This window comes from Gorilla gorilla, chromosome 6 (assembly GCF_029281585.2).
Source record: "Gorilla gorilla gorilla isolate KB3781 chromosome 6, NHGRI_mGorGor1-v2.1_pri, whole genome shotgun sequence".
Taxonomy (NCBI): Eukaryota; Metazoa; Chordata; class Mammalia; order Primates; family Hominidae; genus Gorilla; species Gorilla gorilla.
The window spans coordinates 92597192-92613646 of NC_073230.2; the positions used below are offsets into that span (position 1 = coordinate 92597192).

At 39.9% G+C, this 16455-nt stretch overlaps 1 protein-coding gene across 3 annotated transcripts in view; it reads left to right on the forward strand.

Annotated features, from left to right (window-relative positions):
* SLC25A13 (solute carrier family 25 member 13) overlaps positions 1–16455 on the forward strand; it is a 203082-nt gene that overhangs the window by 80451 nt on the left and 106176 nt on the right. For 2 of the 3 annotated variants that reach the window (XM_019031252.3, XM_055347820.1), the window contains one exon: positions 7090–7205. The exons of the other annotated variant lie outside the window; for it this stretch is intronic. In XM_019031252.3, coding sequence (XP_018886797.1) covers positions 7090–7205 — 116 coding nt within the window. The remainder of the gene's footprint in view (positions 1–7089; positions 7206–16455) is intronic. 3 annotated transcript variants of the gene reach the window in all.

Genomic DNA, 16455 nt, shown 5'->3' on the forward strand with positions numbered 1-16455 from the left:
CTCCTGCCACTATCTAAGTTGAGGACTTTGCTATTTTGTTTCATGTGAATTTTTATTTTTTTCTTACTGTAAGAACAGTGCAGTATGTATATTATTGAAAGGATTAGAAAATATGGACAAGCAGAAAAAAATCTTAAATTTCTAACAATTTAACCACCTAGAGATGATATCCACTGCCAACACTTTGGTGTGCCTCCTTCAGATTTTGTGTGTTTGCAAAATATTATTGTCCATTTTTAAGAAACAAATAATTTTCTACACATCATTGTGTAAATGACTTTTTACTTACTACCATGGATTTGTTTATAACACTTTTTAGTGGTTGGATAGTATACTGCATATCAATGTTCTGTATTCAGTCCATCACATATTGTTGTATATTGAGGTTGTTTGTACTTTTTTCACCATTACCAGCAGTGCTGGGTAAATATCCCTGTAGATTAAAGTTTGCACGCATTTATGAATTCTTTTTTAGGATAAACTCCTAGAAGTGCAATTGTGGTGGTTGAGGAGTAAAGAGGTGTTTTTTTGTTTTTGTTTTTTTCTAACTGCTTCTTGTGGGGCAGGGCTAACCCATAGGCTACCCAGAGTGGCCATAAAGACATCTTTGAGACTCATGCTGTGTTGTCAAATTGTCCTCCGGAGATGCTGCACTCCCAGCCCTTGGTATAAAGTGCCTTTCTTTCTTTCTTTCTTTCTTTCTTTCTTTCTTTCTTTCTTTCTTTCTTTCTTTCTTTCTTTCTTTCTTTCTCTTTTCTCTTCTCTTCTCGTTTCTTTTCTTTTCTTTTCTCATTCAGGCTTTCCTAGCTCTTCCCTAGATTCTGCCATCGCATCTCCTCAACTCCGGTCTCTTCCCCTTAAGTTCATTTAACACTCCTCTGTCAGATTAAATGTTCTGATGCACAAATTGATCACATCACTAAAATTATCAGATCTTGGTCTACCATCACAGGACCTCATAATCAGGATATGAGCAACTTTGTAGGGTTTTTTCTTTCTTTCTTTTTTTTTTTTTTTCTAGTAGATGGTGTCTCACTCTGTAGCTCAGGCTGGAGTGCAGTGGTGCAGTCATAGCTCACTGCAGTCTTGAACTCCTGGACTCAAGTGATCCTTCTGCCTTGGCCTCCCAAAGTGCCGGAATTATAGACATGAGCTGCCACACCCAACCCCGGCACTGTATTTTCTGTTCTAGTTTTCCTCCAGCAAATATGGATTTCTTGTGATTCTTCATCTCTGGTCTTCCTTCCTTGGTACCTGGCTTACCTTCTGCCCCTCTGGACCACCATTTCTGGGGGGCAGAGATTGTGTCCCTAGAACTGCCCTCTGCCAAACATGTAGAATAGGCATTGAAGTCAAACTGCAGCTGGTGGACTCTCCTCCCGCATCTCCCATCTTTACTTGATCACATTTCACTTTATTGCAAGACTGAGTTCATGTTCACCGAACACATCTTCCTTCTGGTGTCATGTGTTCCCAATTTCAGTAAGGCTTTCTCCATCTCCTTTCACTCAACATGACAGTAATCTTTCCCTCCTCTGAATTCATTGAGTCATTTATTTCCAGTTCTCTTATGTTACTTAACCCTTTTTCCATAATATCACAATTTTCAGTCTGTATTCTCTATTATATTTCAAATATCTCCAGGCTAAGTGCTATCCCTTGCAAAGCTGGGGGGAGGAGGGACCTAAAGTTACGCTACAGTGAAGAAGCACCATCATCATTTTGGTATATATCTTGTAGTACCTTTCCACATATGTGATAAATGATTAATATTTACATTGTGTAAGCATAGCATACAGATGCAATTCACTTTTCAACTCTTTCTTCTTTGGCCCAGTATTTTATAGTACTACGCAGTGCTCTGTCTATTTTATTATTACTTGGACTATAAAGGAGTTACAAAGTCGCTACTGTTGTAAATGGCTTCCAGAAGGAGAACAGCAGCTCTAATGCTTTGTAAAACAAAAATGACTTGCTTACAGAAAATATCTAGTAGCATCAGAACCATGAAATAGAGTAGTTAGAAACCTACCCTCCCCTAATCTCTGAGTGGTATAGGCCTGTGGAAATGTGACTTGTACATTTGCTTTCATGTTAGCTGACCCATGTTCTACTATTAGTTCCTGCAGATAAGTGTGGTGGCAAATACTGTTCCTTAGATTCTAGTCATAGAGTTAATCAGAGCTGCATGATTCATTTTAAAGGGAATCTAACATTGTCAAAGAAGTTCTGGGAGTTGCGGGTGGAAAAGGAACTAAGTGAGTTCACCAGCCAGGTCTGAATTTGATTAAGCTTGAATTCTTTGTTGTAACTTACGTTAATGCTCATTAAATCTGTAAAGCAAGACGGAAGCACTGTTTGTCTATATATATATATGTATATACATATATATATATATAAATATTTTTAGGTATCATGCTGTAAAGTAATATAGTACTACATAATTATTCTCATGGCCTTCTAGTCAGATTACCTTGAAAATCCAAAATGATCTTGGTGAACAATAACACATTATGATTTCATGGTTCATCTATATACCTCCTGCATAGATGTATAATACTCATATCTAATAGGATTACCAAATTACATACCTTTTGGTATCAGTAACATGCCTGAAATACCAGAGTATTTATTGGCCATTCTCAGTTATGAAACGTTGACATTGCCAGACAAGGCTTTGTATATACATATACATATATATATTACATATATATATATTACATATAGTCATATATATAATATATAATATATATATTACATATAGTCATATATAATATATATTTTATATATATATTACATATAGTCATATATAATATATATTTTATATATATATTACATATAGTCATATATAATATATATTTTATATATATATTACATATAGTCATATATAATATATATATTACATATAGTCATATATATAATATATATATTACATATAGTCATATATATAATATATATATTACATATAGTCATATATAATATATATTATATATATGCCTTTATATATTATAAGCCTTGCATATGTATATGGTCTCCTATATATGCTTTTTTTATGTAAGCCTTTCATATATATATTAAGCCTTTCTTTATTCAGACCATGAAACCAAAAACATCCCTTTTCTAGGTAACGCATAGTGTGATTCTATTAAATGAACCTAATGTCTGTGAAGGGGTAATTAAGCAAATATGATTGTTTTCTGCCTCAACAAACTGCCAGCAAGTTCCCCTGGAGAGCAGCACTGTGTGGCTGCATGGCTGTGGGTGCCTGCTCAGCAGGGTTGGGGGATGTGAGGAGGCATGGCGACTGGGAAGCAAAGGGCCAGAAACACATTTGTCCTCTGTCCGGCTTCAGAAGTCTATAGTGTGGCAGGCCTGCCGGTGAATTCCTCAAGGTCTTCTTTTATTACAGCATGTCTTAAAAGGAAAATGAAACATCTCTAAATGAAACGCTTGTGGGCACTTTTATTCACAGCTTTAAGTAACCTTTCTTTAAAAACTGCCAGATCTGTGTTTCCAATCTTGGCCTCTATATTAGTTTCCTCAGGCTGCTGTAACAAAGTACTCTACCCCAAACTGGGAAGCTTTAAAAAAAAAAAACAAATTAGTTGTCCCAAGTTCTGGAGGCTAGACATCCAAGGTGGAGGTTCAGCAGGGTTGGTTTCTTCTGAGGGCTGTAAGGGAGAATCTGTTCCGTGCTTCTTTCCTGTCTTCTGGTGGTGGGCGGGCAACCTTTGGTGTTCCTTGGCTTGAAGAAGCATCACCCTGATCTCTACGTTCATCTTTACTTGGTTTTCTCCTTGTGTGCATGTCTGTTTTTAAATTTCCCTGTTTTATAAAAAAGACTCCAGTCATATTGGATTAGGTGCCTGCCCTACTCCACTGTGATCTCATCTTAACTAGTTCCATTTGCAGCTACCCTATTTCCAAATAAAGTCACATTCTGAGGTTCTAGGGGTTGGGATTTTTGGGGACGGGGGACACAATTCTGCCCATACCAGCATCTCTCTTGAGTCCATTGGGTCTCTTTTGGCTTCTGGCTGGACACTGTACTACATGTCCCACTGGTACCTCAAACACAGTCACAGTTGGTTACATTCTCCCACAGGTCCCTTCTTTCCAATTTTTACCTATTTTTCTTTTTTCTTGTTTATCTTTGGTGGTGGTATCATCATCCCACTCAGTTATCCAAGTTGGAAATGTTGGGAACATCCTGGCCTGTTTCCTTGGCCTTGGCCTCCAACATCCAGTCCTAACCACATTTTATCATTTCTGCCTCTGCGGTGTTTCTCTAGCCTTTCTTCTGCTTCCATTCCTAGGGCCCCCACTCAGGTTTAGAACCCTGTGATCCCTGGCTGCCAGGCTGTCTCCCACATCTCATCTCTCCTTTAAATTCATCTTCCACACCAGTTCTTTTTCTAAAACAAAGTTTTGAATTTGGCATTTCTTAATCCAGAAACTGAGTGATTTTTAACTGTCTGAAAAAAAAGTCAAGATTCTGTTGCTTGGCCCTTAAGGTCCACCCCAGGTGGCTGGCATCTCGCTCTTGCCAGTCTTTTGCTCCTCATGACCTGCTAGATGGAGAACTGGTAACTCCTACATGCTTCTCCAAATACAGCACATCCATTTGTTTTCATCTCTGTACTTTGCTTCCCCAGTGTAGAATGTCCTCTCTCTACCCTTCCCTCCTCTCTCCACCCTTCCCTCCTCTCTCCATTGTCACCAAACCAAAGTCGGTCCATTTGCCTGCACAAAATGGAAAGCCAAACACAAAGCACCAGTTTTTTGCAGCAAGAAAGTTTATTGCCAGGCAACTAAGGGGAGAGGAGTCACAGTCAAGTTTGACTTTCTCTACCAGCCTTACAGCCATAGATTTAAGGGAGGGCTTCTGAGTGTGGAGTTTAGGTGCTGAAGAGTGATTAGTGATTGGCTGAAAGGAAAGGGGGTTTGGAAAGTGTCTTGGGCATGCTGTTGCCCTTCCATGCTGCTTCATGGGTTGCACCTTTGGACAGTGGTGGCATTAGCTTGAACTGAGGGTGAGTTTTTGGCCCTCTAACGTCAAAAGGTTACTCAACAGGAGAAGAAGTCTATTCTGCCCAGACTCCAGTCAGCTATGTTGGTTCCAACCAGCCTCAGTCTGTCAGCCAATTTTGTGGCAAATAGAGAGAACTGTAACAAATGGTTTTCTTCTCTGCTGTCCTGTAAGACAAGCTCAATAAATTTTTGTTAGTTACCAAATTCTTTAATCCTGTGGGGCATGGTTTCACCATCTTCCCACAGCAGTTGGAATTCTACCCAGGTTAAATGGAAGCCAGGAGACCTGGTTTTCAGGCCAAAATGTCAGAAGCCAGTTGTTTTGCCTAACCCAGGTCATTAACTTTTTCCAGTTTCTGTTTCCTCGCAAGTAAAATGAGGAGGTTGAAGTAGATAATCCCTAAGATCTTTTCAGCTTTAAAATTTGTTCTTCAAATACCATGCTGCCATGAAGCAGTCCCCAACTCTTCCAGGCAGAATAATTCACCCCTTTTATACCCCTTAGTGCTTTATTTTTTCTTTTACAGTTAACTCTTAATTTCTAGTGGTTATGTGTGCTCATGACTATCTCCCCTTCCTCCAAACAGCTGGTGGTAAGCTCCTTGAGTTCAGCCAGGAATGGTTGACTCATATTTGCCCCCCTTCTTGCCTCGTACGCAGAGTCTCGGTGAGAGAGACCTTAGTAGAGGATAAAATGTCCTTGGGAAGTACTCCCCTGTAACACATGCTCTTCCTGAGTGTTCCCAGGCATTGAGAAGGATGTGTTTTGGATGGTTAATGATACAGAGATGCTATATTGAACACACTGAGTTTTTCCTTTCTTTGTAGCATTATTGTAATTGGGTGACATTCTGGGAAACAGGTAAGTTCACTTTGTAACAGTTTTTATAAAAATGTGTTCTCTCTATAGGATGTTTAGAAGTAACTAAGTTTTCTGTAAAATATATGAAAACCATTCCTATTTTCTTCCTCCTTCCATATCCTCCGGAAACTTGGAGTATCTCAATGTATCATTAAAGTATTTGGATACTTAAAATAGCAGTTGTTAAAAAATAAAATCTAGGAAAGCTTTTATGGACCCATTTCCTCTTTGGAAGTCAAAACGTCCTTGGCCTCTCATGTTCTTCCTAAAGCTTAGATTTGACCCACATTTTGACCTTCGGAAAGTTAAAGTCACTCCTTTTTCCTAGAGAAGAATGACCAGGCCCTTTTCTTTCTTCAAGGCCACCTCTGGTCCTGTATTTCTAATCTAATTTTACATTGTTCTTTTATGCACTCCACTGTCCAGACAAAATCTGTCACTCATCAGTTTCCCTGTATACTCCTTAGCTTTCTTGCATTAGCCTTCTGCCTGAAGTGCCCTCTAGTCTACACCCATTACTGCATATCCAAGTTGTACTCATTTTTTAAGGCCTAGCTCAAATGCCATTTCTGCCACAAAGACTTTTATTACCATACTAGTTCTTGTGTTATGATTTGTCCTTCCTCTATACACTAGTCTATTTCTAGACTAGTGCTGTCTGCCTCACTAGACTAGAAGTCCCTTGGGGTCATGTTTCATGTATCATTTATCTGTATTCCCCTTGTACTAGCCCTAGGTCAATTCACAGGTGGTCAGTAAATACCAGTAGTGAATCAATATCTGTGAACCGTTTTTTGCATGGTGTATAAGGAAACTAATGCATAACAAAGTTGCTCTATTTTGCTGTTAGGCAGTCACATCTTAGTCTAAAGTATCTGCACTTTTATTATAGAACCCAAAAACATGCCTGAAGGAAGACTGAAACATATATGATGCTGGATAAAACAGTTATGTTTGAAATTATAATGTATTTAGTGTGTAACTTCATGGTCAATGCTGTCATGTCTTTTAGATTCTGTGCATTATTATTTCAGTCCACTATATGTAAAAGTAAATGCTAAATGTTTATAAATGTTTTCAGTTTGAATTTTATGTTTTGGCAGTGATATCTTATTTTTTCCCTCAGTGTATGTTTGTATATGCTTCTGTTTTCCACAAGCTACTGACTTTTGCTTTATGTTTGTTTTATGTTGCAGATTAATATCTTTTCAAGAATTTGTTGCCTTTGAATCTGTCCTGTGTGCCCCTGATGCTTTGTTTATGGTAGCCTTTCAGCTGTTTGACAAAGCTGGCAAAGGAGAAGTAACTTTTGGTAAGGAGCATGCTTCTGTGCACATCTGTGTAAGTGTGGACTTATGTGAGCATTTTCTTTTTTTTTTTTTCTAGGAACAAAATAAAGTGTATGGAAATGCTTTATAGAAGATAGTATATCCCTTTTAGTAAAGATACTTCAATGTTTAGGAGCTCCAGTTCAAACGTCTTCCTATTTGAAAAAAACAAGTTTCTGGCTTAGTAGTTTTGATACTCTGATTTAGTTTTAAGGTGAGGGAGATGTGGCATGACTGTTTTCATAGAGTCATAGCATGTGAGAGCCAGACAGGACTTCTATTTCTTCCCTGCACCATCAGTAGTGCTTTCCACTGATAGAACGAAGAAGTGCATAATCTGCCTACACACAGAAGTTACTTATGCACCCTATACTTCTTGTCTTCACGTTGTTCCCATGGAGTAGTTTGCGGCCAGAGCTGCTGCACAAGATGGTGGTTCAGAATGGTACATGAAGGACCTTGTTCTAAACAACCCCCACTCCCCCCACCCGACTGCTGTGCTGGCAGTGTCTGCTCTGCTGTGGCCTTCTTTATTTTGCAAGGCACAAACATCATCATGGGAATTAGCTACAAAGCTGCAGAAAACCCTGATGTTTTTCAAATTCTTAGAAGAAAGGGAAGGCTTGGAAGTGGTACGACAGTGGTAAGTTATTTTTTTAAAAACTGGCTACTAAGGACAGATTTAACAGAAAGTACCATGTTTCCCTTGGACTCTGTGGTGTCCAGCATATGTTGTCTCTGCATGCAAATCTGCAGTAGCATTGCTCATGAAGAATTTTGGAGCCCTTTAGGCATGTGGATTGTGCTTTCATGAGAGATGGCTTTAAAGATTAGGGAGAACGTGGCATGACTGTTTTCATAGCGTCATAGAACGTGAGACCCAGACAGGACTTCTCTCTGTCTTGTGCTTGGCATGTGCCAATTTTAAGTGTCTTTATTCATAGTTTCTAATTCATTCAGACCTTTGGGACTTGTCTTATTTGATGTATTGTGGAAAACATACAGATATGGGAAAAATACAGATGGTGTAACAGTGTTGCTTCCAGAATCAGATAAGCTTAGCCCCTTCCAGCTCTGCTGCTGTTGTCTCTGAGCCAAATTAGTGATCCTCTCCAGTCCTCATTTATCTTATCAAGAAGTGAATATAATAATTAGATAAAGTATTGATAAGATAGTATAATAGATTTATTGTGCCAACGCCCTTCGCCATTCCATCATACTCATTTGGCATGAATTAAAGGTTAAATCATCTTGAGCAAAGACAAAAAATTATATACTTGCGTGGTTTTGTTTCTAGAAGATCAGATGCTTTCCATTAATACTTCATGAGGATTATTTAATATTTACAGATCCTTAGAAGAAATTTATTTCCATCACCCAATTCCTCTTAGCACCACTCCAACCACAACTTTTCAATGGAATACCAATTTTTAAAATGTCCCCATTTAAATCTTCAAGTAAGCAGCTAGCTCATGGTGTTATTGATTTACTCAGTGGAAGCGAGTTTGGTGACATTGTTATGATAGCGTTTCCTGGGGATGAACAGAGGAAAGCCTGTGAGTGTAAGCATGTTCAACATAGGTGTGTTCTGTCTTGTCCTCCTACTTTCCCCAGCAAGTCTGGATGTGAGGAATGGAAGAGAGTTCGATTTGAGATTAGAGGACTGAGAAATGGGCTTCAGGTAGTTCCTTGGTATAGATCCATCTTCCCTTCATGCGTGTGAAGTGGCAAGGGATATTGGCGACACCAGCTTTACCACTGGTCCTAGAAAGACGTAGGAGACTTCCACCATTGCAGGGCAAAGTGTGTGTGTTAGTGTGATTAGAAGAAAATGATAGTGAAGAAGCAGGATGTAGGAAACAAGAGCTGTCTTTGAACTGTAGAAGGCATAGTTGCATAAGGATTTTGTTTCTGCTTCTTACTAGCTGAAGGACAAGTCATTTCAGCCCTCTGAGCTTTATTTTCCTCATCTCTAAAATCGGGGTAATAACTACCTTACAGGACTATGTAAGGATTAAAAGATCCACTGCATAAAAGGCACTGTCTGAAAAACAAAGGCCTTTATACAAATAGTGATACTAAAAGAAATAGCCTAAAAGAAGAAAATATTTTGTTTTTTTTTGTTTTTTTTTTTTCATTTTTCTTTGGGAAGCCCTTTTTTTTTTAAATTTTTTTAATTTTTTTTTTTTTTTTAACGTAAGTTCAGGGGTACATGTGCAGGTTTACTATATAGGTAAATTTGTGTCACAGGGGTTTGTTGTACAAATTATTTCGTTACTCAGATATTAAACCTAGTACCCATTAGTTATTTTTCCTGATTCTCTCCCTCCTCCCGCCTTCTATCCTCCACCCTCTGGTAGGCCCTAATGTCTGTTATTCCTCTCTGTGTCCCTGTGTTCTTATCACTTAGCTCCCACATATACATGAGAATGTTTAGTTTTTGGTTTTCTGTTCCCACATTAGTTTGCTAAGGATAATGGCCTCCAGCTCCATCCAAGTTCCTGTAGAGGACATGATCTCGTTGTTTTTTTTATGACTGCATAGTATTCCATGGTGTATATGTACCACATTTTCTTTATCCAGTCTATCATTAATGGGCATTTAGGTTGATGCCATGTCTTTGCTATTGTGAATAGTGCTACGGTGAACATATGTGTGCATGTGTTTTTATGATAGAATGTTTATATTTCTTTGGGTATATACCCAGTAATGGGATTGTGGGTTGAAGGATAGTTCTGTTTTTAGGTCTTTGAGGAATCGCCACACTGTTTTCCACAGTGGTTGAACTAATTTACACTCCTACCAGCATTTACACTCCCACCAGCAGTGTATAAATGTTCCTTTTACTCTGCAACCTTACTAGCACCAGCTATTTTTTGACTTTTTAATAGTAACCATTCTGATTAGTGTGAGATGGTATCTAGTTGTAGTTTTGATTTGCATTTCTCTAATTACCAGTGATGTTGAGCCTTTTTCCATATGCTTCTTGGCCGCGTATATGTGTTCTTTTGAAAATATCTGTTCATGTCGTTTGCCCACTTTTTTCTTTTTCTTTTTTTTTTTTTTTGAGACAGAGCCTCACTCTGTCACCCAGGTTGGAATGCAGTGGCACAATCTCGGCTCAGTGCAACCTCCACCTCCTGGGTTCAAGCAGTTCTCCTGCCTGAGTTTCTCGAGTGCCTGGGACTACAGGCGCGCACCACCACGTCTGGCTAATTTTATATTTTTAGTAGAGACGTGGTTTTACCATATTGGTCAGGATGGTCTCAAACTCCTGACCTCAGGTGATTCACCCGCCTCGGCCTCCCAAACTGCTGGGATTACAGGCATGAGACACCACGCCTGGCTTTTCCCCCACTTTTTAATGGGGTTGTTTTTTCCCGGTAAATTTAAGTTCCTTATAGTTAGTTGCTGGATATTAGACCTTTGTCAGATGCATAGTTTGCAAAAATTTTCTCCCATTCTGTAAGGTGTCTGTTTACTCTCTTGATAGTTGCTTTTGCTGTGCAGAATGCCCTTTAGTTAATTAGGTCCCATTTGTCAATTTTTGTTTTTATTGCAATTGCTTTTGGTGTCTTTGTCATGAAATCTTTGCCCATTCCACTCTCCAGAGTGGTATTGCCTAGGTTGTCTTCCAAGAATATAGCTTTGAGTTTTACACTTAAGTGTTGTTTGTTTTTCAGACAAACTCTTGCTCTGTTGCCCAGGCTGGAGTGCAGTGGTATGATCTTGGCTCACTGCAACCTCTGCTTACCAGGCTCAAGTGATTATTGTGCCTCAGCCTCCCAAGTAGCTGGGAGTATAGGCATGCACCACCATGCCTGGCTGATTTTTTGTATTTTTCAGTAGAGACAGGGTTTCACCATGTTGGCGAGGCTGGTCTCGAACTCTTGACCTCAAGTGATCCACCCACCTTGGCCTCCCAAAGTGTTGGGATTACAGGTGTGAACCATCATGTCTGGCCACATTTAAGTCTTTAATCCATTTCGAGTTTATTTTTGTATATGGCATAAGGAAGGGGTCCAGTTTCAGTCTTCTGCATATGGCTAGCCAATTAACCCAGCATCGTTTATTGAATACAGAATCCTTTCCCCATTGCTTGTTTTTGTCAGTTTTCTTGAAGATCAGATAGTTGTAGGTGTACAGCCTTACTTCTGTTTATAAGTATCTTGAGATATCAACAGGTATATGACAGGGTGTTGGTATGACTGGTAAATTCTAGTTAATTTGTGATTCTGTATGTGAGGAGAAAAAATTAAATGTTTCCATTTGTATTTTTAGCCTATTGTATGTGACAGTGATTTTTTAAAGTACACTTTGTCGAATGACAGCATACATGCAGAAGAATATACAAATGGTGTTAAGTGTACATCTTTCTGAACTTTTACATCTGGATCTGCTTACCACGAGCCAGATCAGAAAGAGGATGGTACCAGCAGTTTAGAGGTCTCATCCCAGTCACTGTTCCCCAATCCCAATGGTAACAACTGACATTTATCACTATCAATTGGTTTTGCCTGTTTTAAAACTTAATTTAAGTGGAACTATATAGAATGTACTCTTTTGGTCTGGCTTCCTTTGTTCATTTTATTTGTGAGATTAATCCATGTCGCATGTATTTTTTGTTTTTTCTTCACTGTATTGAATTCCATTATGTGACTCTATCCTAATTTATTTATCCATTCTATTGTTGATAAACATTTTGGAACATTTTCATTTTTGGCTGCTGCAAGCAAGATGCTTTTGACATTGCTTTACATATTTTTTGGTGTGTATAGATATTTCTAGGAATAGACTTGCTGGGTCACAGAAAATATGTATATTTAGCTTCAGTAGAGCTTGCCAGAATGTTTCCCAAAGTAATGGTGTGTCTGGAATTGGTGGGTTCTTGGTCTCACTGACTTCAAGGATGAAGCTGCGGACCCTCGTGGTGAGTGTTACAGTTCTTAAAGATGGTGTGTCCAGAGTTTGTTCCTTATGTTTGGACGTGTTCGGAGTTTCTTCCTTCTGGTGGGTTCGTGGTCTCGCTGGCTTCAGGAGTGAAGCTGCAGACTTTCACTGTGAGTGTTACAGCTCTTAAGGTGGCGCTTCTAGAGTTGTTCATTCCTCCCGTCCAGAGTCGTTCATACCTCCCGGTGGGTTTGTGGTGTCGCTAGCCTCAGGAGTAAAGCTGCAGACCTTCATGGTGAGTGTTATAGCTCATAAAGGCAATGCGGACCCAAAGAGTGAGCAGCAGTAAGATTTATTGTGAAGAGCAAAAGAACATAGCTTCCACAGTGTGGAAGGGGACCAGAGCAGGTTGCCACTGCTGGCTCAGGCAGCCTGCTTTTATTCCCTTATCTGCCCCATCCACATCCTGCTGATTGGTCCATTTTATAGAGAGCTGATTGGTCTGTTTTACAGAGAGCTGATTGGTCCATTTTGACAGAGTGCTGATTGGTGCGTTTACAATCCCTGAGCTAGACACAGAGTGCTGATTGGTGCATTTACAATCCTCTAGCTAGACATAAAAGTTCTCCAAGTGCCCACCAGATTAGCTAGATACAGAGTGCTGATTGGTGTACATACAGTCCTCCGGCTAGACATAAAAGTTCTCCAAGTCCCCACCTGACTCAGGAGCCCAGCTGGCTTCACCTAGTAGATCCCGCACTGGGGCTGCAGGCGGAGCTGCCCGTCAGTCCCACGCCATGTGCCTGCACTCCTCAGCCCTTGGGTGGTCGGTGGGACCTGGGCACTGCAGAGCAGGGGGCAGCACCCATTGGGGAGGCTCAGGCCGTATGGGAGCCCACAGGGTTGGGGGGACTTCGGCATGGCGGGCTGCAGCTCCTGAGCCCTGCCCCCCGGGGAGTCAGCTGAGGCCCGGTGAGAATTCGAGTGCAGCGTGGGTGGGACAGGAGTGCTGGGGGACCCAGCACACCCTCCATAGCTGCTGGCATAGGTGCTAAGCCCCTCAGTGCCCAGGGCTGGCGGTGCTGGCCATCCACTCCGAGTGCAGGGCCCGCGGAGCCCATGCCCACCCAGAACTCACACTGGCCCGCGAGCACTGTGGGCAGCCACGGTTCCCACCCACACGGTCTATCTCCACACCTCCCTGCAAGCAGAGGGAGCTGGCTCTGGCCTCGGCCAGCCCAGAGAGGGGCTCCCACAGTGCAGTGGCAGGCTGAAGGGCTCCTCAAGTGTGGCCAGAGTGGGCGCCGAGGCCGAGGAGGCACCGAGAGCGAGCGAGGACTGCCAGCACATTGTCACCTCTCAATGGTACCAGTTAACACTCATACCATCATTGCATGATGGTTTTATTTCGGATCTTTGCCACTTGGTATCAGCCATTTTTATTTTAGTGATATCTCACTGTGTGGCTTCAATGAGCATTTATTTCCCTGATTCCTAATGGGTTATACGACATTTTTCCATATTTATTGGCCATTTGGCTATCTTCTTCCGTCATGTGCGTATTTTCTGGATACAAGACCTCTGAGGGTTATATGTTTCACAGATTATTTACTCTGTGACTTGCACTGTTACTCATTTGAGTCTTGAGGAACATAAGTTTCTAATTTTAATGTAGTACAAATTATCAGCATTTTCTTTTGTGGATAGCTCTTTTTGTGTCCTGTTTAAAAAATCTAGGCCAGGCACAGTGATTCCCACCTGTAATCCCAGCACTTTGGGAGGCCGAGGCGGGTGGATCACCTGAGGTCAGGAGTTCGAAACCAGCCTGTCCAACACGTTGAAACCCTGTCTTTACTAAAAATACAAAAATGAGCTGGGTGTGGTGGCAGCACCTGTAATCCCAGCTACTCAGGAGGCTGAGGCAGGAGAATCGCTTGAACCCAGGAGGCAAAGGTTACAGTGAGCCGACATCATGCCATTGCACTCCAGCCTGGGCGACAAGAGCGAAACTCTGGCTCAAAACAGAAAAAAAAAAATCTTTTCTTTCCTCCGGGTCGGGAAGATATTCTCCTATGTTATCTTCCAGAAGTTTGCTTTCCTTTCAGATTTACATTTTAATCTTTCTAGAATTTGTTATATTTTTGCATGGTACTAAAGGTAAAGGTCAAGATTCTTCCCTGGCCCTCTTCCCCAAGGATATGTCGATTGCCTGGCACCATTTATTAAAAAGATGGTTCTTTTCTTTATTGCACTGCAGTGGTACTACTATCATAAATCCAGTATGGGGCTGTATCTGAATGCTCTATTCTTTTTACATTATTGTATATTCTCCACTAATACTATACTATCTTAATTACTACAGCTTTATAAGTCATATCTGGTTAGGTTTTCAACTTTGTTCTTTAAGATTATCTTGGCTATTCTTGGCCCTATTCACTATCAAAACAATTTGAGTAAGTCATTAATTTCCACAAACATCCTGCTGGGATTTCACATGCTATTGCCTTGAATATGTATAATATCTATATGTATATGTATAAATAAATGTTTTATTCCTTTAAGAATTTTTAAAGTTTTTAAATAAAAGTTTATTTAATAACAAGTGTTAGTCTGTCTATATCTCACTACTCTGGAAATTTTGAGTTGATGAACACTACAAATTTTGAAAGAGAAAGGAACACATCTATGTTATTTGTTATCTAAAGATGCTGGTGCATGTGTACAATTATGCAGATAGAACTACTGCCAAGGATGAATCAGTGCTAAGTACCTCAGAAGGAAGGTAGTAGAAACGTGAGCTGAATTTTATATTTGAGATAACAAATAAGCATTACCTTCTTAAAAGTTCATAAATATTTCAATAGATATATTTTACTACATATTGAATATAATACATTTAAAGAAACTTCAGAATTATGTGAGTTGGAATGTTACCAATACTGTCAAATTTTGGTTACCATAGTGGATGGGAGGGGTATTCAAAGGGAGTAAATCATGGTGGAAGACAAGCAGGGTAAGAAGAGGAAAGAGAAAATGATATTAATTGCCTAGTCATTTGTAACCAAAGCAGAGAAATAATAAATAAGGGAATAAGGTGTCATTATATTAATTATAAATCTGTGCTATTGTGTGAGGAGACATTTACACAAATTTGTTTTTGAAATTTAAGGTCTTTTCTCTTTAAACTTAGTGTTTCGAATGTCAACGTAGTTTTCTTTTTCTTTCTTTTCTTTTTTATGGTGTTATTTTTTATACTAGATCATGGGTGGCAAACATTTTCTATAAGGGTAAGATAGTAAATGTGTTGGTGCAGTCCCTGTGGAAAATAGTTATGGAGATTCCGACAAAAATTTACAAATAGAAGTACCATATGATCCACCAATCTCACTTCTGGATATTTATCCAAAAATCAGGATCTCAAAGAGGTATCAGAACTCTCATGTTCATCGCAGCACTGTTCGCAATAGCCAAATGTGGAAATGACCTAAATGCCCATCCACAGCTGAATGGGTAAAGAAAATTTATATACATAGAATATTATTCAGCCATAAAGTCCTGCCATACATGACAACACGAATGAACCTTGAGGACACTACGAGTGAAATAAGCCAGCCACAGAAGACAAATATTACATGATTCCACTTATATGAGGCATCTGAAATAGGCAGATTCATAGAATCAAAGAGTGGTGGCTACCAGGGGCTGTGAGGAGGGGGAATGGGGATTTACTAATCAGCTGGCATAAAGTTTTGGTTAAGCAAGATGAGTAAGTTCTAGAAATCTCCTGCACAACATTGTGCTGATAGTTAACGATATTATTTTGTACACTTAAAAATCTATTAAGAGTAGATTTCATGTTAAGTGTTTTTTTCCACCAAAAAAAAGATTTTATTTTCATTTTTTGAAAGAGGTGAGGTAATTGATCATGTAGATATGGGGATGGAGGAGGGAAGACTGTCGCAGGCAGAAAATAATAGCCATTTCCCGGGTTCTAAGGGCGGAGTCTGTTTGATACATTTGAGGAACGTTTTAGGGAGAGAGACTATAAACAAATACAAAAAATATGATGTCAGAATATCCTGTTTGTATGTAAAGCAGGCTAAGTGGGTAGAAAGCATGGAAGCTATCTGAGCAGATCTAGAGGAGTGACCAAAGATGCATTAATACTGAACTGGCATGATATGGGCTTTGTATTCCATGAAGGGTTGGAGCTGTGGGGGTCTGGAAGTGATGGCCACTTTGGAAGTGCCACAAACAGTGGAGGCTGGGAATAACAGAGGCCTGGACTGGAGTCATATCTCGGGACCCCACCTGGGCCATTCCTTTTTTTTTTCTTTCTTGGTT